Genomic DNA, 21,505 nt, shown 5'->3' with positions numbered 1-21,505 from the left:
ATCAGACACAATTGGTCAGATCCTCTCATCTAAATAAAGTCATTTCTAGCTCTAAAATTTCAAGATGGCGACAGCTGAAGTCCCCTGGGTTGTCTCAGTGTCATCCATCACATCTTTTTTTCAATTCATTGTTAATGAAGCAGCTCCAGAATGTATATGCTTGCTTACATCACAAATCAGAATTTTAGCACTCTAGTTTTTTGATTTGAGAGAGTTCTTCAGGATACTAATCTGGACAGTCTCAGAGCACAGAAATAAAATGTATACATTTTGAAAATTGGGGTAGTTCTTTTTTAAATCAACGCAATATCATATTGACTGCTCAGTGTGTTAGAATGAGCTGAGCAGGATACAGGGGGCATGTACGGGGCAGAAGGGCGTAGCTGCCTTGATAAGGCTGAAAACAACATCCTGGTTCCTTTCCATGTACGCAGTGGAAAAAAACATTCTCCCCCCAGCTTTCCCCTTGTTTGATATTTGTGATCCTTTTGTGTGACTCATGTAGAGTTTGATCCAAAGCACAAACCAAGCCAAGACTGGTCTCTGAGTCATGCAATCCCAATTAATTTTTGAGTTAAAAAATGATTACAGTAAACAGTAGACAATAATATGCTTAAAGAGTCAAGTTATTTCTAATGACCCACAATTTCATCAAGAAGAGGTGAAAGTAGAGTCACCCTGATTATAGCACAAGGAAGACACTTTGATTTGGTTGTTGACAGCTGGGTGTTTCCCTCCCCCACTCTGGAGATAACACTGATTATAAAAAGGAGTGTGTATATGTGAGACGACATCTCTGTGTTGTTCTGTGTTTATGCAATTTTTGTAACAGAATGTGTTCTGGCCAAAAGGAAGAGGGCAGGAAAACTGAGATAAGCAGGAGAAATGTTGAAAACATAGGAAGCATGATGAGAACCCAAGAGGAAAGAAGCCAATGTCAACATTGAGTCAATCAGACTACTTCACATTACCGCAGACTAAATCATTTGATAACAGCTGCACATTCTGTCCCATGCAGACATTAACACTATGGTGTATGATGTTTTCCTTTTTTACTGTTATTGCTAAACCTAGACTTGATTCAGGACAGGTTGGTGCACAATCAGTGCAACATTTTATTGGCCCATAAACTGTACTTTACAATAGTTATGCCATTAAATGTAATTTATTATCTCAGTGAAAGTATAAACTTGCATTACAAATGTGCATCACAAATATATTGTTGTGAGGGAAATAAATTATTTAAAAATGGGTGTCACCGTCAGAAAATTGCTTTAACAATCCGCATCAAATTGCAAATTATTTCCTCTAACTTATGAATGATACCTGAGTGTGTGTGCAGCATGCGGTATGCACTGAGAGAAAATGTGTTTATGGCTTACAGATGGGACACAATATAATCTCAATCTTCAGCCTCGTCCTCTGTGCCCTCCCAGGAAATGTTTGCAAGTCTGCGTGACTGCTTGTGTAAGGCAGTGTATGTGTGCAGCACAGCGTCCACATGGAGAAGACTTGAAACACACTGCAGCACAGCCAGAAGCAGCTTGTATTTACAGGAGACAGATTCAAGGCCCAAGTCCGGCATGAAAACTTTTGATGACATGTCAGCTTCTCTACAACAATGCATGCTTTGTTTACGCTCCTCTAGAGTACTTCTACCCCCAGCCTGTAGGAGGTTTTTGTTGTTTTCTTGTTTGTATACAAGGCTGAAAGGGTGGGAATGATTCTGAATAAAACTCAGGAGCCTTGTTTGAGTCTGAAGGAAATGTTGTGGACTGTGGGAGTAAATCTGTTGGGGAACGCTCAATAGAGCATTTGCCAAGAGCTGGCAAACAGCAGGGACACCCACAACTGTGTCATCAGAAACTGAGCTGCTGCGACCATGCTGTATGAGGATATGGTTTAAAAGAAACTCAAATGTCCCACCAGCAGGTACAACACAGCCGGGCTCCAACACACAGTGCTGGAAGGGCGGTGCACTGGGGATTTGATTGTCTGTATGTAAATACAAGCTTTCATTTGACTGAAAGTTCCTCTTTGAAGCTGTTTTTGCGGTCAAACCCATGGGCTCCGAAGCTGAATGTAGCATGCGGATGGCATCTTGAAATGAACATGCATACTGGTCAGTTTGCCCTTCTCCTGCACCACAGATGACCAGTCCACAGGGTTTGACCCTTTCCTCTGAATCATGGAAAGCCACATGAACATACCTGCGGAGGAGTAAAAAAAAAAAGTTTAATTTTGACTTCCATTAATCAAACCAGATGTAGAAAATATTGATCGAAACTGCATACAGTAGAGATGCGCGGGTTGACCCATCCAAGGTCTGGCAGTTCGGGTAAGCTTGTTGGAACACACAGAAACACTGCAGGTTTCGGTCGGGTGACTCATACAGTGACAAAGTAGCGTTCTGGTTTAATTATTTATAACTTTCAGAAACAGGCAATAATCCAGCTTCGACCTTCTATTCCCCTCTCTCCATCGCTCTCTGTCTCTCACACTGCGCTTCATCACCAGCACTGCTGCGCTCAGGCTTTCCGTTATTCGGCTTTTTAACAGATTTGACGAATCTGATGAAAATATGACATATTAAATCTCTTTGGTCATAATGTCCTGTAAAAAAAATTCTTTCTGCAAATACATGGCCTAACACCGTGTCCTAACAACAAGCAAGTGCCTCTGTCCACGCTGAATCTGTTAAATATGCACTTCTGTAACGTCATCTAAACAAAGCACTGTAGGCTACCTGTCGGCTAAATGCTTATCTAAACAGACATGTAGGTTATCAGCTGTGTGTTCCAGATCATACTTAACTCCCTTGAAACCTGGATTAACATCAGTTTTCTTGTGCTGCATTCCAATGCCTTTCATAAACTATTTGACCCTTTGTAACCTGAGCATTTGGTTAGATTCCTTCTTAAAATATAGAGAAAAAAAGGCAATAACCATCTTGGCAAGAAATGTACCACAAATTGCAATTAGTATAATTAGCAAAAGCTGACAAGAAAATTACTTAAAATTTAGTTGTGCAAAAGAGGGGAGGATAATTAGAAATCCAAAAAATTGGCAAAAATGTACAGAAAATAAAATTATAATGTTTTCATATTTACAATTGTGTTACAAATAATATAAAAAACACATACATTTTTCAGCACTTTTTTAAAGGTCATTTACTTGTATGTTTTTGTTTTTAATTTATTTTTTGCCTCATTTACAGGTAATTTTCTTGTAACCTTTTTTTCCCCAAATTTTGAGACCATTGCCAGTTTCTTGTTGCATTCTCCCTATTTTTTCTTTTTTAAAGAAATCAAATTATTTTGCTCATGTTTCAAAGGGTTAAGATGTAACCACTTGTAACCACTACTTGCTGTCTTACTATGTTTGTAATTTTATTTTTAAAAAAAAGATAATCACATTTTATATTGTGGTATTTATGAGAAGTGACATACAACAGAGGCAACAGCGAGTAGGTTGTTATTAGCAATGGTCATAATCAGAAAGTTTCAGCTCCGGTTTCTGGGTTTGAGGGTTGGGTTCAGGTTATTGATTTACACATATGTTTATGGGTCAGGCCAGGAAGACTGGTTCTCACAACGTGCGTGGTTGGTGTGGGCTTTCGAAAAACCCTGACCTGCACATCACTACCATACAGATATATGTAATCCATAATTCATAACTCTTTCTATGAATATATGTGGTATTGTATAAGCACAGTATATGAGATAGAAAGAGAGGCATGATTTCACACCTATGGGCTCCCAGCAGTATGGGTCTGCAGAAGGTCAGCGTAGCAACGTGCTCTGGTTCAATCATCCAGCAGTCGGAGACAGGTGTGGCCCCACTTAGCTGGGCAAAGAGAGACAGCTCATCCTCACTGACACACTCCACAATGCACATCCCTGCCTGTGCAGCTAAAGCCAGGCCGGAAGCCGACTGCTTCACTGCAGACAGGAGCACGGAGACGCCCAGGCTCTGCAGGTTTGCAATGACACACTCCAGTGACCTTTCTGCCCATGCACTAAACTGACCAATATTTCTCTGCTTCCTTGAATTCTCCTCCAATCCTAGCTCTCCACATCCCAGCTCTAGCACTTCTCCTGCACTGAGCACTTTTGGTTGCAGGCACCCAGTGAAAACCACAGCTTTAACTGGCTGGTGGTCAGTCTGAGGGCAGGGTGTAGCAAAGTCCCTGTGAATGACCTGCCCCTCAATCAAACGAGAACAAGTGATAGGAAAGCCTGATACAGGTGTATGCAAGGCAGGAAAGTTGTCATTTAGAAACTGAAGTGATGTGGAAGGTCGGCCATTTTTAAACTTCCAGTGAGTGAGCAGTTCACAGGTGAGGTTGCTAATAAAGTCACAGTGGGTGGGATCCAGACGTGTTTGAAAGAATGATGACAGCAGCTTTTGAACACTGTTAGAGTTTGTGTGTGCTGATGATTGTGTTTGTGCAGTGAGATCCTCCCACGAAAGACAGCATCCATATGGGACGACTCCCATGGCAATGAGATCCTCCAGCTCCTCTAATGCAAATGCCAATATTTCGCCAGCCAAGTGACTGGCAGTAGCAGCCTCTGCGGCTTCCCTGGAGTTATAGGTGTGAGACACATTAGGCTCTTTGCAGGCTGATATATGAATCATCCGAAGTAATGATGCCAGCAAAAGGATAAAGCTCTTGGATCCATCGCCCGTCACAGAGCTGTGTTTCAAGACACACTCCACTACCATCCTAATATGAAAGAAACAAAGAAATACATCAAAAGAGAAAATCTCAAATGACAAAGACTATCATAGAGAAAGAGAGGTGTGTGTTACCTGGCCACTGGATGCTCCAGTCGTAGCGCAGTGAGAATGCGTGTCCCACTGCGGCTCAACATCGCCTGTCCTGTGTCACGGGTGAACAGCACCTGTCCTCCTTCAGGGCCAAAACTGCAGATGATGACTGACTCCAACACACACACAGTCTGCAGAACATGTTCCAGGTGGAGATGCTCCACCGGCAGCATCCCAGCATCCTGAAATGCACACAAGCTGAGGTTTAAAAACATAAAATTAGGTAAGAGTTTCAACTATCATTTGCAAAAAGTATATAAAGTAAAGTATGTATATATATATATATATATATACACACACACACACACACGCACACACACACACACACACACACACACACACACACACATATATATACATTAGAAATGGGAATCGGACCAAGAGTTTAAAATTGAAAATATTTGTTTTGATTTAATCTGGTGTGAAAGAATAAACAACGTCATTTAGGCAGCAGAAATGTACTTTACTTACATCTGACACATGGCGGACGTCAATTTTGGGTCTTTGCTTACATCACATGATCTCAATTTTAATAATTAATGAGATAATACTGTGCTAAGACAGACTGACTTAAAATTGCACTTAACAGAATGGGTATGCATTATTCATAATAAACATTGGTTGGTAACTACTTGTACTAGTATCTGTTCACAGTATAATATATTTCAACTGTATACGATCTAACTCGTCATTTATCCTTTTATCATACTATATTATTCAGTGTATGTATGTACTGTGTATGTTGCCATCAAACTTTATATACATTAAAGAATAATATATATCAGGCACGAATGCAGTGTGTGGTGGTTAAATGTAAGCGTACAATCTACATTTTCGAAGTATCTTATACTGGACTTTATGTCATCTACAGAGCTACAAATTGTACAGTCTATATATTGACTAAAAATCTGAATAAATGTCTGTGTATTTTTGTTAAACGGTGAATTACCTGTAACCAGCTGTATATAATCACACATACCTACTGCATAAACCCCAAATTCATTCAGATTCTGCACTTTAAATACTGCACCATCGTGTCCATCTGCCATCTCTACAACAACAGAGCTGCCTGCACATTACCGTATTACTAAAGTTACGTTTTTTTATAACACTTCATACCCAGCTTCAGCACTTTCTTTCTGGAAGTCTTGTACGTCTAGCGCCAACCACCGAATTCAAACTCCTTACGTGGCTAACCATAGCATATGCGAGCTAGTTAGCTTAACCAATGCGGTAAACTCGTCACGGCTGCGCTTATTTTATTAATTATCTAAGAAATGACTGAAAATCAAAACTGTCCAGCTGCCAGAGAAACTAAATCATCCATTCCTTCCCAAGAACCCAGCGATATTTACAGAGAACTCACCATCAATGCAGCAGGAACCCTTCCTCTGTATCCTAGTTCCCAGGCTGCTTCTGTGGTTTGTAGCGTAGCTGTAAAGTAGATCAGAAATGACTAACGCCACCTAGCGTGAGTTGTTTTCTAACTCCACAAATATGAACAGTGGTGCATTGATTTATATCTACAAGTGACTTTGATTTTCCATTATACATGCATGTGCTAAAGAATAAAATATGTGTATATTAATTATATGATTATTATGATGTGCATATATATATGCTTACTGCATATGGGAGTGTTATGTGACTTTCATAACCTCCCTGCCTTAACACGGCTAATAATTGCAGAGCTAGGTGTCAAAAAAATACATATACAAGTTTGCAGCACCATAAGTCTTTTGATATTTTACTTCAAAAACACAGATAAAGTAAAAAATAAAATGAATAATGGCTGTATTTCTTTTCTTTTTTTCCTCAATTCTTCAGTTTCATTTTTCATGGCTAGCTGGGAAACTTGGACAGAACAAAGCCATCATTAATGTATGCAACACCTTGTGCTTTTCCTGCAGTGACAAGTCAAAGTGTCTTATGCTGCATGCATATCATGTCAAAAGATCGTAGTTTACGAGCTGGGAGGTTGTTCTTCCAGCTTCGTTGTGTTCATGTGCTTTGAAGTCATACAGTGGGAACAGCATGGAAGCTACAACAAAGAGAAGATTGGTTGCATTTTAATGTTAAGAGTGTTTAAGCAAGAGGTTGACAACTGATTCCAGTTTTTTCATATTTTTTATATATCCTATTTATTATATTTTAATATATTTTTAAGTTAAATCTAGGTCACTCTAAGTGGACAGCAGTTAACATTTATACCATATTACACTTTACATATGATCAAAAATAGATATATAATACGTATAAACGAAATATTGGCAACTTGATTATTATCGAAATTTTGTTATTTCCTCCTTGTAAATGACTTTGAAGGGAGGATCATGTGCTCATAAATATGGTAAAAATGATATTTTCTAGGAGCACATGAAGGCAGCATAAAAAAGGCCATAAAAAGCAAAAGGCATAAAATTTAGGTCCAAATTTATACGCGTTGGCACTAAGTTCAGTGGTGTAGTGGAGGGTACACAGGTATGCGGGGTATACTCTCCTCTCTGGTTGTTTACAGTACATCCACCAATCAGCCAAAAGCCACTGGAATAAGTAGGAGAGTATACCAACTTCCATCTTGGTAACCTACCCCTCTACCTAGTTGTACACCCACCTCATCAACTACCACTACACCACTGACAAAGCACACTGCAAGTGAAAATCGGCATCTTATTAGTAAATTGCCTCATATTCAATACCTTCTGTTTGCACAGATATTCAACATCCTGGGCTGACTTCAGAGCTAATAACCCCAACAGCAGATTTTTAATATTTGTAACATTTCAGTTGTGTGTCTGTACATGTGAGTTCTTTGTCCGATTGAACTGTCTTGATGTGATCTTGTTTATACAGAATTTGTTCTCAGATTTCTCTTGTAAAAGAGATCTTCATCTATCTATTTCATCCTTTTTAACTCTAAACTCACATAATCTTGGTACTCGGTCACAGAATAGCTTGTTGCTCCACATTCCCCCAATCAGAACTGAACTAGGAAAAATGTCATGCTCTTACAGCGCACATTATAGACAGAATAATCTGCAAAGGAACTTAAACTTGGACTCTCTTCCACCCTTACTGCTGCTCAAATGCCTCGTTTCAGATCTCGTTTTGATTGAGTGTAAATGTTTTTAATTATACTCCTATACCATAACATGTTTGTTTTTCTGTCTTTTTAGTTTTTGCGATTTACATTGCTCTTATTGTTTGTTGTTTTGTATGATTTCATCATACAAATGATACAAAAACATCATTGAAGATAAGGGTCTCCTTTAATTGATTTCCTGAGAGTCTCAAATAAAGTTGTGGATGAATGAATGAATCTCAATGAGCCTTCTCAATAAATAAACCAACATTAATTTTCCCTACACATAAATGTGCAGAGGACAAAAAGAGGGATTTTGTCCATGTCAGCTTAAGATGCCAACAAAGGCCTTGAGACTGTGTCACAAGATAATAAAAGAGCACACTTTATCTTAAATGTTTGTCATAAGCAAAATGCATAGTGTATATTTCTACATGTAGCAGACAGAGGTTATGTCGAGCTTCCTCTCCTCTGCCCGTCCTCATCCCCTCTCTCTCCCTCTGTCTCATCCCTCCTTCTGTACAGTATCTCTATGCATCTCTGGCACCTCAAGGTGAATGGGGCGGGGCCGGAACTTGATCTCGGTGTTGCTGCAGAAACCACATCCTAAGTTTCTAAATCAGGCAACATCATCTATACATAGACAATATGAGACAGTTCTGCAGCTCCTACCAGATGTACAGATGCACACGCACCAACACACACACATACAGAGCTGTCCACTCTGAATGTAAATGTCCTCTAGTGCTGAACTCTCACTATGCTAACGAGCCTTTAAAAAGCCATGTCACTACACTGATGAATATGCATCAGTGGCCCGGTGAGGGTGACCTGTAGGGATGGGACAGAGGTCGCAAGAGGTGGGGTGTTAGATATAAGCACCTGAGCTCCCATGAGACCTGAATGGACAGAAAAAAACACATTCACCCGAACACATAACACACTCTCACAGAGGGAAGGAACACAAGATGACCGAGCTGCAACTCCACCTATCCCAAATCTATCTTGTCCTACCCTCCCTCTCTCTTGCTCTCTCTCCTGATCTAGCTTCACACTTGATGTCTAACAACTGATGATACAAAAACTCTTCCCTACCTCACTGTTTTCCTCCGCCTCTCCTGCCCTCACTGGTCCCATCACCTTTTCTCCTCCTCTTCCCCTACCTCTCTGGAAGAAAAAGGAGTCCCTGTGAGTCCGAACGTTTCTGCTGGGACAATTGAGTAAAGGTATGCCTCTGGGTCCTTTTGTATATTTTCTCTTTGTTTCATCAATCAAAAGTACTTTGATTAATTTCTCTCTCGACTGTGCTGAGTGATAAGCAACTGTGTGGAAACCCATGAACGTAGAGGAATATTATTCAGGTGTGTGCTGGTCATTCTGCTATTTATCAGGTAGGAGCTGGACTACAAATAATCATCATGAGTTATTATTTAGTTTGTCACTCCAGAGTCAGTAATTTCCTTTGTTTCTACTGAAAGATCTTCTTCTGAAGGCTGAGAAAATGTACCATGTCAAGCTACAACCAAGACTGTTAGAACTTATTTTTTTGATAAAGATATTTTATCTTTCACGACACTTTGAATACATGTGCCACCTTGTTAGATGTGGTGTAGAAAGAGTTTTGGCTGCATTAATGACTGAAGTTGGGGGACCATATGGTGCAAACACTGAGTCATTCATTATCAACTCTGCAGCAAACATGAGAGAAAGACGCCAACGGCATCATTACGGCTTCCTTTGCATGTACCTTGAATTTTCTCCTGCAGCTGTTAGTGTATCACTGGTGGCTTCTGTTTCAGCGCCTGTCTTTTCAGAAAAAGCAGACATAAACTAATATCAGTGTCTGCCTGGGTGTGAGATCACATCTGCTGACTCAACCCCAGATACTTAATACCCGTGGTGTCTGCAGAACAGAAAATAATATATCAAAATAGTTTTGCACTTGGGAGTCAAGTCTTTGCAGTGAAACTTTTCTCTCATATACCGTGCATGACCTTGGCCCGTGATTCTCACCTCTAGCAGCTGACTGTGGAACAGCAGCGGTCCACGCATGATGCCTCAACTTCACTCGTCCCCTTCCTCTCCTCGGTCCCTCTCCACTGCATGTCAGCAGGTTTGGCAGAGACAGCTGCTTGCATATCCTGTGTTCAAGTGCTAATGCCAGGCCAGCAGAAACAGGAGAAGTCACCTAACACTGATAGTCATACAGTGTCTAGAAGCAGATTATTGTTACAAATACATCTGATCAATAATGCTCTTCTGTGTATGTGTGGATATGTCATTTGTCCAGATGCTTCCTCCAATTTGACTTTTGCACATTTTGAGGGCATTTTTGTACCTATTTCTTTTTTCCTGGAGTGTATTTTTCCATATATTGCACAATTTGTTATTTTAGGGTCAAGCCAAAATGTTTGTTTTATGTGTTTCTCTGCCAGCTTAAATCTAGATCTGCTGTCGCTCCTCAAATAATGACTGGGAACCGTCGCGCTGTCCCGCCTGTCCCGCCTGTCCCGGCTGCCCCAGACATCCCCGCTACCCCAACCCACTTGCCAAATGCAACAACCACCCCAGGCCAAAAATCAGGAAGCCACAGTCCCAACAAGTTCATGAGTGAACTGCACAGCATCCACAGTGAGTAAGACATTTTAGTCATTCTCCATCCCTCTGGACTGTGGTCCCCGTGGTCTGGTTTAACATATAAGTGTATGAGACAATTTGCACACATACCTGGGCACACTGTCCAGCCTGCAAAAGAAATACATTCATTGCAAGGTTTCAGTAACATCATCAGGCTGATGAAGGCCGAGTTACAGAAAAATTTAATAATGAAGTTCTAATTACCAAAACATAACAATAAATTTATTTCTATTGCAAGCTAGATAGTGGGCAGACACTTCTCTGCAAAGCGTGTCCTACTCATCCCTCTCCTACACACCTGTTGTGGAATAGATGTGCAAAGTGTTCTTTTGTTCTGATAACATAAATATATTCAATTATGCTGATGTACTGATATGGTGTGGCCAAACAACACTCAACTCACTACCTGATGGAATGCCAGGTGGCTCGCCAACCGTTTTCTAATTCACAATTAAAATAAATTGATTAATAGTGGGAATGTGCTTTATAATTCAGAATGTAAGTAAGGTGTGAAAAAAAGCATAAAAATAAAGCGTATTTATTAAAAAAAAAAAAAAAAAAAAAAAAAAGAGAAAAAGCCAGGGGAGGATCCTCTGGACCGCCCAGCAGAGAACTGGGCTAATTAGTTATATGTAGGTATTAATTTGTTTATTAACTGGCCCCTTGCCTCCTGTCATTTTGCAAAACTGCCCCCTGGGCAAAGCAAGTTGAGTATCCCTGGTAGCTATCAAAATTGCATTTTGAAAGATTTTTGGGTCACAAATCCACTGGTACTGGAGCCAGGCTTGACCCTTGAGGCTTTTGGTAAAGTTGGCGAGCTATCAAAATGTTATTTCATACATGGTAATTTTGGAGAATAAAAGTGCTTTAGCTCTGTCTTGTTTAAAGAATATAAATAAGATCATTATCTTTGTTCCTTATCATTGGAGGACTGGGCTCAGACAGCAATAAAATAATTGGATGGCGCATTATTCTCAGGGACGGAAAGGTGCAGAAGTGTGACTGAATGAATGAGTCAGAAAAGAATTTGCTGAAATGGGATAGATATATGACTTAATGCACATTGGACCTTTGTCTCTGTGGTAGAAGAGCACTCTGTTTCTCTTGTGTGGAAGTTATTCCTTTTTATTGGTTCAGACGTGCCAGCTGTATATGCACCCTGCTTGTAATGTTATGCGCATTTATAATGTTGAAAACTGCAAGTCATAAAAAATGTCATTTTGAATTTGAATATGTCACTTTATATCAGAGTCATATCGCTTCAGTGATGCTTTAGAACTATCAGGATGCATATGGGATGGATGAATGATAACAGCTTTTATTATAGGACACGTGGATTGCATTGCATTTTCCAGTGTTTTTGATATATTGTTCACTCTCTGTAACTTCAATTTCATTGTCTGTGTTTTTAGACTGTCTGAGAAAAAGTATATAAATCAATTATGTATCATCCATGTGTGTGCATTTTATGTGTGTATTTGCAGTGCCATCATGGGCTGCTGCTGCCCTCTGCATCGTGACTTTGTGTGTTGTGCTGTCGTGTGCTGTGTGCGTGTGGAAGAAGTGCTTGAAAAAGAAGGACAAGGACAAAGAAAAGGACAAGAAAAAGGGAAAAGACAAGAGCAACCGAGGCTATGACACTGAAATGGATGGAGGTTACAGCGAGGTAGGCTACACACACGCACACACACACACAGAGTCACACACACTCCCCCTGAAGATGCATTGTCCTTGCAATGTATCACAGTCTCGACATCCGGGTCAGCCAGGATTAGTAAAACTGTCAGTGTGTGTTAGGACTAATGGATGTTTTGCACATTGCTCATAATGTAGTAACGGTTGAGGTCTGTGATGAGTTGTTTTGGAGTGTTGCACTGGCGTCAGGGATGCAGGTCACATTTAAACACACTGATGGTGTAAAAATTGCCTGTCCCCTTTAAACAATAAATAAACTTTTGGATGGTATTCAATCGCCTCTGGCTGTGTGATCCTATGTGGTATACTGAAGGAACACAGCACAAATAGATGCTCTACAACTAGTGAGACAGAAGGCTGATTACCTGTAAAGCTATATTTTTTACCTGAATGTAATGTCTGTATGTGTATTTGTGTGTGTGCAGCCGCTGAAAAATGAAGGTACCAAAGAGACAGATCTGTCAGATAATGAGCCCAAAGAAGAGGAGAAGCTGGGCAGACTACATTTCACATTAGACTACAACTTCACAGATAATACGGTGAGATGCTGTTATTCACCATGACATGTTTTTGCCCACCATCTGCCAACTCTAAAATGTCGCCATTTTAATGTGTCTCCTTTCTCTGCCACTTAGATTCTCATCTCTTCTTATTACCGTCCTTTGCTATTATATTCTAGCTGGTAGTCGGCATCTTGCAGGCGGCTGAACTTCCTGCCATGGATGTGGGTGGCAGTTCGGACCCTTATGTTAAACTCTATCTGCTCCCAGACAAAAAGAAAAAGTTTGAAACCAAAGTTCACAGGAAGACCCTTGAACCCAACTTTAATGAGACTTTCACATTTAAGGTAAACTGAAGTCCTAGAAGTCTATAATTTATCCTGACTGGGCTCTTTATCAGCACAATATGTTTACAATGACTGTCTTTGTCGTGTGTTCTGCAGGTACCGTACACTGAGCTGGGTGGGAAGACACTGGTGATGACTGTGTACGACTTTGACCGTTTCTCCAAACACGATGCCATTGGAGCCGTGAAGATCCTGATGAGCAGTGTGGACTTCAGCCAGTCTCTGCAGGAGTGGAGGGATCTGCAGAAGGCAGAGAAGGAGGAGGTGGGAGCACACTGTGAGAGGGGGAGAGCAGCTGAACTTGAAAAAAGGAATTCACAAAGTCGGACAGGATTTTTAAAAAAAAGTCTTGCCTATAGACTTTCCATATTCAAACAGTTTTTAAAATGGATTTCCTTCTTATTTAGTGAGGTGTTTCTTTGTGTTTAGGGGAAAATGTTACTGATGCTTGATATTTCTTGGGTAAAATCTAACATTTTCTCCTTTTGATACTTGTACTTAATCCCAAAGCCAGGAGTATTGCATAGAATAGTCACCTCTGCCTCTGAGGAATACTGCAGCCTATTGTGATATCTATATTTTAGCTTCAATACTTCTATTTATGAACTGGTAAAGCCATATTTAACTTTAGAAAATGTTGCATGTTTATGAGATGAAGCACAGGTGACCATTTCAATTACCTCGAACATAAGTTTAGTTGGGTGGTGTTAGAGTTTGTGAGCGAAACGCCAATTTATTGCGCAGTCTGTCACAAGTTTGACAGCAAGGTTGTTTTTCATGATACTTAACTTTGGTCTTTGTTGTTATTTGATAACATCTAATAAATAAAAAACATCTTTTATGGTGTCAAATAAAAATTGACTTTAGGCAAGTAGATTTCTGACCGTGCAAGTGAAAAAACTTACCGTTGAACCTTTTTCAAGTTTTTAAAAAGTTCCTCAGAAATCTACTTTTTCCCTCTCTGTATTAGAGTGAGCGGCTTGGAGACATATGTTTGTCCTTGAGGTATGTGCCTACTGCAGGGAAGCTGACGGTGGTGATATTGGAGGCCAAAAACCTGAAGAAAATGGATGTAGGTGGATTATCAGGTGAGTCAAGCTGCAGAAAACTGGATTGACACACTAGATTTGAGTTGAGGCTCCTTGTCAGTGTCGATTTTTTGTGGTACAGATAACTTCAGTGCCACAATAAAATAACACATTACTTTATTTACATTTTTTATACTCTTCAATTAGTAAAAAATGTAAATATTTTCAGTACTTTTAAGCATGACTAAATGCACCCTAAAAAGCCTTGATTCATTACCTCTGGTTGACCATTAGAGTCTTACAACTACATTTTTAAGTGGTGTGTCCGCTTTCAAGCAGTTTCTAATTCAGGGAAACTGTCCGGAGCTACAATAGATGTTGTGTTTCACTGATGGAGTCACTACATCAGTGCCAGGCTGTTACTCTGACATAAAACCTCTCTGTTCTCTCTGTCAGACCCATATGTGAAGATCCACTTAATGCAGAATGGGAAACGACTCAAGAAAAAGAAAACAACAATAAAGAAGAACACGTTAAACCCTTACTACAATGAGTCTTTCAGCTTTGAAGTGCCATGTGAACAGATAGAGGTATGTCAATTTGTACACACACACACACACACACACAGACACAAACACGCACTTGCACACACACACACACACACACACACACACACACACACACACACAGAGTTCATGAGGAATGAATTTCCTTTCTGTAAGTGTTTCTGTGTGTGTTTTAATTTACAGAAGGTGCAGATAGCAGTGACTGTGCTGGACTATGATAAGATTGGGAAGAATGATGCCATTGGGAAGGTGCTGCTGGGAGGTAACAGCACTGGGACTGAGCAACGCCACTGGGAAGACATGCTGGCAAACCCACGGAGGCCAATAGCTCAGTGGCATAGCCTTAAACCAGAGGATGAAATCAATGCGCTAATATCAAACAAGAAATGAAAATTAGACCTCAGTGGGCAATGTGCCCTTGCAGCATTTACCTCAAATAATTCCAATTCATGTCTTACCTCTCCCTTAATTCTCCTAAAAACCTTAACGGAATGAATCTACCCAATAATACCCTGTCTTATTCTTGACTCGTCATTCTTATGTACTTTGAAGCTTCTTTCTTAAGCTATTCCCTCCTCCTGCTTCTACCTAAACTGCTACAAAGAGTTTTGAATAAAGACGTATCACTATGTACAGTGCTATTAAACCAGATTTTTAAAACCTACGTGTGTTTTCCTTCCTTCAAAAACATGCATGCTACGCCTGATATTAACACAATTAACCTGCAGAGGGAGACAATCCAAAGGTGAACGAAATGACACCCTCATACAACCACTATTACAACTCTACATTTATAATATTTACTGTTGCCTTTTAGGCAAATAAGTAGATGTTATTAGTTCCCTTGATTGTAATTTATGTGCTCTACATTTCCGTTTTCTTTCAATAACAATTACAATTATAGTTAAGAGCTTGGACAGTGCACTGGTTATGATGTTGGAGTACAGCCTAGACTGAAAGAAATGCCCAGATAAGTGTCTTGTTGGCATCATCGTTTATAGACAGGTTTCTCACCAGCATCACAGCCCAGGCTGAACAGACTCAAGCATATGATTAAATACTGTCCTCTCTCTTGTTCTTTGCTAAGAATAATTAAAATTTGTATCAACGTTATGTCCAATGTGATATTATATTTCCACGTTTATTTCACCTTGCATGGAAAATAAGTAGTAAAGCATCACCCATCTTTCCTAATATACTGGTAGACAGTATGTGTTGAAGCAATAGACGTGTTTCAAGGTATTCCATGGTATGAAAATTGATGGCAATTATATCTTGTGCATTTGCTTATCTACGGTATTGAAAAAAAAAGGCAACTGGACAGAAAAATCTAACCTGCAAGTGCCCATTACTTTTCCTCTTTGCCAGCCTGTTAGGCTTTATACACCTATTTTTCATCTAAAAGTTTGAAGTTTCAATTATAGTGTAATAAAATTCCACAGATTTTATTGAACCCGAACGTGTAGTAACACTTCATAATATTTTCCTCTGCTTCTTTGATAGGGAAAAGTCATGCAGAGCCTTACCGTTTGAAGTGTAGATGGCAACATAATATAAAGCAAAACAGCATTAGATTCAAAGTGGGTCTTTTTACTCAAGTGTATATGGAGGAGCAAAATTGTTCAATTAATTTTTAAATACAACTTAGTTTAACTTTACCAAAGTATAACAAATCGTATCTGCTAAGGTACTGAGCTTCAGGTGTGGCCTGGACATGAGGTTAGATTTTTTTTCTTCATGTTGTTCTACATTTTATTCATTATTTTTTAACTACTTAAGTATTTAAAAGGTTAAAAATATAAACCCAAAATAATGCAGTACAAATGAACAAGATGTTTAGTTCGCAATTGAGCAAAAATAGAGACAAGGGTGGGAGTGCACATTGGCCAAGTGTCAACACAACAGCAAAACTAAACACACTGGCTAAGTTTATGGTGAGACGGACATAACGCATCCTTTCTGATGATGAATGGAATTAAAGTAAAAGATATGAAGTGCAACAATAAAAATGTGTGCCGATATTTTCAAAGAAAGAATAAAACTGTACTAGAGGCAAGTTTTTCTGGAGATCAAAAACTGAACACATTTAACTGGAAAAGGACTTGGCTCTTATGCACTGTTTCTCAAATAAAGCTAAACAAATACATCTGAAAATTTTACATAAAATATACCCTGCTAATTGTCTTATTGTCAAGTTCACAGACATTAGCACTTCCTGCTCCTTTGACAAACATAACAGAAACTATTACACATCTCTTTTTTAAATATCAAAGAGATTTTGGAAACATCTGGAATCTCATTTCTTTGAAACCTCAAACTCTACTACCTCTGCCTCAGATGTATCATCAGTTATTATGACAATCCAGACATTAAAGCTCTTAAATGGGCTATCTTATATATATATTTTTATTCTAAATGCTAAATATTTCATTTGCAAACAGAAATGATGTAAATCATCTGCTAAGTTTGTATCTCTCCTCCTGGAACCACAGACTATATATAGAGATTCAGATTCTGTATATACAGTGTATGCCTGGAACTTAAAGATCTCCTTAAATCACTCAGCTAAATAAATACGTCAAAAAAGTGTTAAGCTTTTGGAAAATTATGTTACTTTCTTCCCCGAATCCTCTGACTTAACATACCCTCATCTTATCTTATATTATGTTATAGTACATCACATAAACCTGTTTGTCTTTCTTTGTATATATATACAGTATATGCTATCCTATTGTTTGAGTATACATGTATACATTTGGCGGTTTGTAAAAAAAAAACAAAAAAAAAAAAAAAAAAAAAACACCTGACTAAATTAGCTCATTCACATAAACCTAGTCAGATAAGCATCTTTAAAATGAGCCAGTGGTCAGCAAAACCTTAAAACAAGAAAGGATAACGTTAACGTCAGTTAACCGTAAAGTTAAAATTTTGAAGATGAGGTTATTTGCTAAACTAAATGTCTAAATCTACATAACTTGCTAACTTAACTTAGGTGTTAACATTTGTATTGAATGCTACCGTAGCTAGCCCAACCAACGTTAGCCGGGCTAATGTCTGTGCTGTCACATTATTCCTTTCCCCTGAAGATAATATGGTTTCAATTATTATGAAAATTATGAAACTTCAATTATGAAACTTTGGGGTTTCTTACTTTTTCTCTGTCTGGCGGTATGCACATTGTGGCTTAACATAACTTCTCGGTGCTGTCCCAACGACCATTTCTGCCAAAATCAGCACAAGCGCAAAGTGTGAACAGAAGGCCATTTTGGTGTCTTCTGCTCTGCTCAGTAACACCGCCGTCTCCTTCCGCTTCTGACTACGTCTCAAGTGTCACACCAGGTCATGTGGTCAGCCACAAACTGAACTGTAACTTTAGAGGTGAAAACCTCCGTGATGGATGGAGCAAACAAATCTGCGGGCTCTCTCACACAGACCACAGAGGGGAGTGAGTACCAGAGGCTGTGTGCTGGCTGAGGATGTTGCAGTGACAGAGAGCAGCGCAGGCTTACCTGCCCACACAGGTGTACTCGTCATCTGCTCAGGGGGGCTGTCGCCGCCAGGTAGGTTTAACAGCTCCGACCAAGCATCGTCCCGGTGCTACCAGACATCCTAAACTTTATCCTCCCGGGGCCACTGAGATGCACCGTTAACGTTTCGGCGGGACTTCCTTTCGGACTCTGAGATGAACTTAAAGTGGACAGTGAAACGATTTCTTCTTATGTCGTTTTCAATCTCCCACTTACTGTTTCTAGAGGGTGAGTCTGACAGTTTGACTTCTCTAAAATGTTAGAATAGTTTTGCAGTAAAGTTTGCTGCACAGACATGAATGTGAACTACATTTAACAATTTAGAGCGATTTCAATGGGTTAAGATTATTTATATTATGTCACAACACTGTATTATATTATTAAGGTATGGTGTCTTTCTGTGTATCCATATTATTTTCAGATGCCATTTGCTTTAATAAATCATCATTTATAAAACATCCATTGTATTAAACTACTCTTGTTGACTACCTTTTCATATTGTTGCGTCTAACATGGCACTCATGCCACAAATGTGTATTATTAAGATGTTTCTTATTGGATACCTCTGGATCTCCCTTTTGCTAAATTGTGAAGATGATTTAAAAATTTATAAATAACTGATACCAATTTATTTATTTATTTATTTTTTTAAAGAAAAAAAAGATGTTAATTGTATAACTTTATGTTTAGGAGCTCAGAGTCGACTTTCAGTGGCAGAGGGAAGACTACAGAGGTAAATGAAATGAGTAAAAATGAGTTATTTTCTATCATTAATAGTGTGGCCACATATATAAGTAATATTGAGAAAAAAATGTGATTCTCACACAGTTCTGTCGGCTGACTCATGGATACATTTACACTTTGTGTTTCTGTCACTGAGTGTGTGGCAGCGACAGCATATGAGTGTGTGTGCGTGTGCACTTGTGCGTGTGAGGGTTCAGGAAAGAGTGGTTTGGAGTCCGAATTCAAGTGGTGTAAAGTGCACTTAAGTCTCCCCTCTGACTGTTTCTCCCCACTAATGTGCATGTTTGTGTGTGTGCAGGAGGGCTAATGCACTTCGGAGGAAACGGGATCTCCTCGGGGAGGAGGTTGGTACACTACACCTAAGAGAACCAGAAGAGGTCAGGGCACCCACATGCGCACAACACCCCAACCGGCACAAAGCTGTCTTTGTAAAGAATGAGACACACTCACTAACTTTCTCCCACTCAACCTGACGCAACTTTTAACTTACGGCAGCAAGTCGCCAAATGCGACAGCTCTGTGTCACTTATGCTCTTATAGCTTGAGAATTATGTAAAGAACTGCTCTAAGTGTTTGCTGTTCATTGTTTTCCAAGACATACAGACCACTGCTGTCGGAAAGTACTCTGTCACGCAGCATTTTACACAACTACACAGCCAGAGATGCCTCTTCAGGTAAATACGCCACCCATGAAGCGACCCATTCACAGATGCTTAAAACTGTCATTTTCCAGACTGGTGAGAGTGAAGTTGTGTTTGTCTGTTTTTTTTCCCCCCAGAATACTGCGGCTGCCTCAATGGTGGCTGGTGTCAGGAGGGTGGTGTGTGTGACTGTGCTCAGTTCCAGGCACTGGGAGACCGCTGCCAGATCAGTGAGTAATACGCACACACACACACCTACATGTCTTCCTTTAGTGTCAGATCAGAATCATCAGAATATTCCACATGGCAACCTTGTTGCTGTTTGACAAGCACCATTCCTGGTATGCAGCAGACTAGCTGGTTAGCAGGCTTACAACTTTTTAATAATCACATACAGTATAGAGTTACACTGTCAGTTATACAGGAATGTGTATGAGATTGTTCATGTGCATGCATCAGACTCACCAGTCATTCATCAAATGTTAATTACATGCACACACTCCAGTATTAATTATGAGACTTCCCCAGATCTCTCTCTTTCTTTCTCTCTTTGTTGATACACTCCACCAGCCTTCAATCAATCCACCCACCCACATACACGTGCGCGCGCACACACACACACACACACACACACACACACACACACACATGCACACAGACACACACAAGCACACACACAGACTCCCTAAAGCAGCAGATATAAAATCACTTGCACTAAAGTAATAGAGGAAGGGCTGAGTGATGGAGTTTTTGGTTTCTATATTCTGAACGGACCCCTTTTACAGTATATCAGGAGATCTGGGGTCACAGCTATCGTAAAGAATTTTCATTTCAAGCGAGTTAATTTAGCGTTGACATGCATGTTGGGAACAGTATAGTTTCTAAAGAAACGTGTAACCCAGCTGAGGCTTGAAATGACCTGAAACAGACTATTGACAATAAGATTAAGAATGTACACATTTAGCACAATCAAGAAAACATAACCTTAAAGTGGCAAAAAGAAGTGAAAATTTCAGAATGCCACCAGCTGAAACTTCTCCCGGCTAGAATACCTTTAGTGTGCATTGTTCAGGAAGTTTTTACCAGGAACCAAGTTATTGGCAGAGGGCTCTTCCTCTCCAAAATAAACAGAGCATATGATTAAAACTGGTAAAAACACTGAATAAAGCTGTTTCACAATACAAATCAGTGTTTCTCCCACTCTGTTCGGCACATGGCAGAAGGCCCAGTTGCATATCACCTGCAAATGTGTGCTCGCTGTTTTTCTGGTCCAGACGTTAAGGAGGTTATTAGTGGGAGCCAAGTAAAACCGGTGAAAACAATCATTAAAGCAATTTCATGTTAAAAGTTAGTGTTGTTACATCCTACACACTGGACCTTTAAATAGAGTGTAGCGACTGATAAAACACTGAATAAAGAAGTATAATACTACAAATCAGTGTTTCTCCGACGCTGCTTAGCATAACAGAGATGGGCTGCTAGCCTAGCATGTGCTAATGTGCGCTCACCTTTTTTCTCTGATAACCTGATGTCTGCTCGCCTTATGTTTGATCAAGACATTCGGGAGATATTTTAACAATAGCCCAGGTCTCTCCTTCTCCAAAACAAATGGACCAGAGTACAAGACCAGTAAGAGACCACTAAAAACGCAGAAAGAAGCAGCTTCACGTTAAATACATCTGTGTCTTTCTGATGCCCTGGTCATGATGGGGTTGCTAACTAAGGTTGCCAGCACAAAAAATGCAGATAGCCTTATCTGGAGTCAGTGTTTGCCCTTTCTGGGCTTTGGTAGAAACATGGTCATCTTCATAGACAAGAACCCACTCCTGATGTATTTATTTATTAACGGTTTATTCTAAGCTAAAAAAAGAAAAAGAATAAAAAAGAGATTCTTATTATGAGGTG

The 21,505-nt window shown here is 39.7% G+C and overlaps 3 protein-coding genes across 5 annotated transcripts in view; 2 read left to right on the top strand and 1 right to left on the bottom strand.

The window, feature by feature from the left end:
- Positions 1-1,149: 1,149 nt before the first annotated feature.
- bbs10 (Bardet-Biedl syndrome 10) lies at positions 1,150-6,234 on the bottom strand. 3 transcript variants are annotated; one of them, XM_042495368.1, is made up of 4 exons: positions 6,200-6,234; positions 4,816-5,015; positions 3,749-4,729; positions 1,150-2,210 (listed from the first exon to the last, which is right to left on the bottom strand). In XM_042495368.1, the coding sequence occupies exons 1-4, from the start codon at positions 6,200-6,202 to the stop codon at positions 1,403-1,405; spliced, it is 1,992 nt and encodes a 663-aa protein (XP_042351302.1). In that variant the 5' UTR covers positions 6,203-6,234; the 3' UTR covers positions 1,150-1,402. The 3 variants fall into 3 exon arrangements, with proteins under 3 accessions (XP_042351302.1, XP_042351303.1, XP_042351305.1); XM_042495369.1 differs by having other exon boundaries at positions 4,816-5,031; positions 6,200-6,218; XM_042495371.1 differs by lacking the exon at positions 6,200-6,234 and adding an exon at positions 5,953-5,979.
- Positions 6,235-10,383: 4,149 nt separating this feature from the next.
- syt1b (synaptotagmin Ib) lies at positions 10,384-15,078 on the top strand. The gene is made up of 8 exons (XM_042495986.1): positions 10,384-10,546; positions 12,037-12,218; positions 12,673-12,786; positions 12,927-13,094; positions 13,191-13,358; positions 14,065-14,182; positions 14,579-14,712; positions 14,872-15,078. The coding sequence occupies exons 1-8, from the start codon at positions 10,384-10,386 to the stop codon at positions 15,076-15,078; spliced, it is 1,254 nt and encodes a 417-aa protein (XP_042351920.1).
- A 3,292-nt stretch (positions 15,079-18,370) lies between these two features.
- The window catches only part of otogl (otogelin-like), a 39,787-nt gene continuing 36,652 nt past the window's right edge, over positions 18,371-21,505 (top strand). Inside the window, exons 1-5 of the mRNA XM_042495985.1 lie at positions 18,371-18,443; positions 18,906-18,948; positions 19,258-19,336; positions 19,555-19,633; positions 19,738-19,830. Of these exons, the coding sequence (XP_042351919.1) occupies positions 18,371-18,443; positions 18,906-18,948; positions 19,258-19,336; positions 19,555-19,633; positions 19,738-19,830 (367 nt within the window). The remainder of the gene's footprint in view (positions 18,444-18,905; positions 18,949-19,257; positions 19,337-19,554; positions 19,634-19,737; positions 19,831-21,505) is intronic.

Source organism: Plectropomus leopardus, chromosome 11, assembly GCF_008729295.1.
Source record: "Plectropomus leopardus isolate mb chromosome 11, YSFRI_Pleo_2.0, whole genome shotgun sequence".
Classification (NCBI taxonomy): domain Eukaryota; kingdom Metazoa; phylum Chordata; class Actinopteri; order Perciformes; family Serranidae; genus Plectropomus; species Plectropomus leopardus.
The sequence above is the reverse complement of the archived record's forward strand: the minus strand, read 5'-3'. Positions and strand labels throughout refer to the sequence as shown.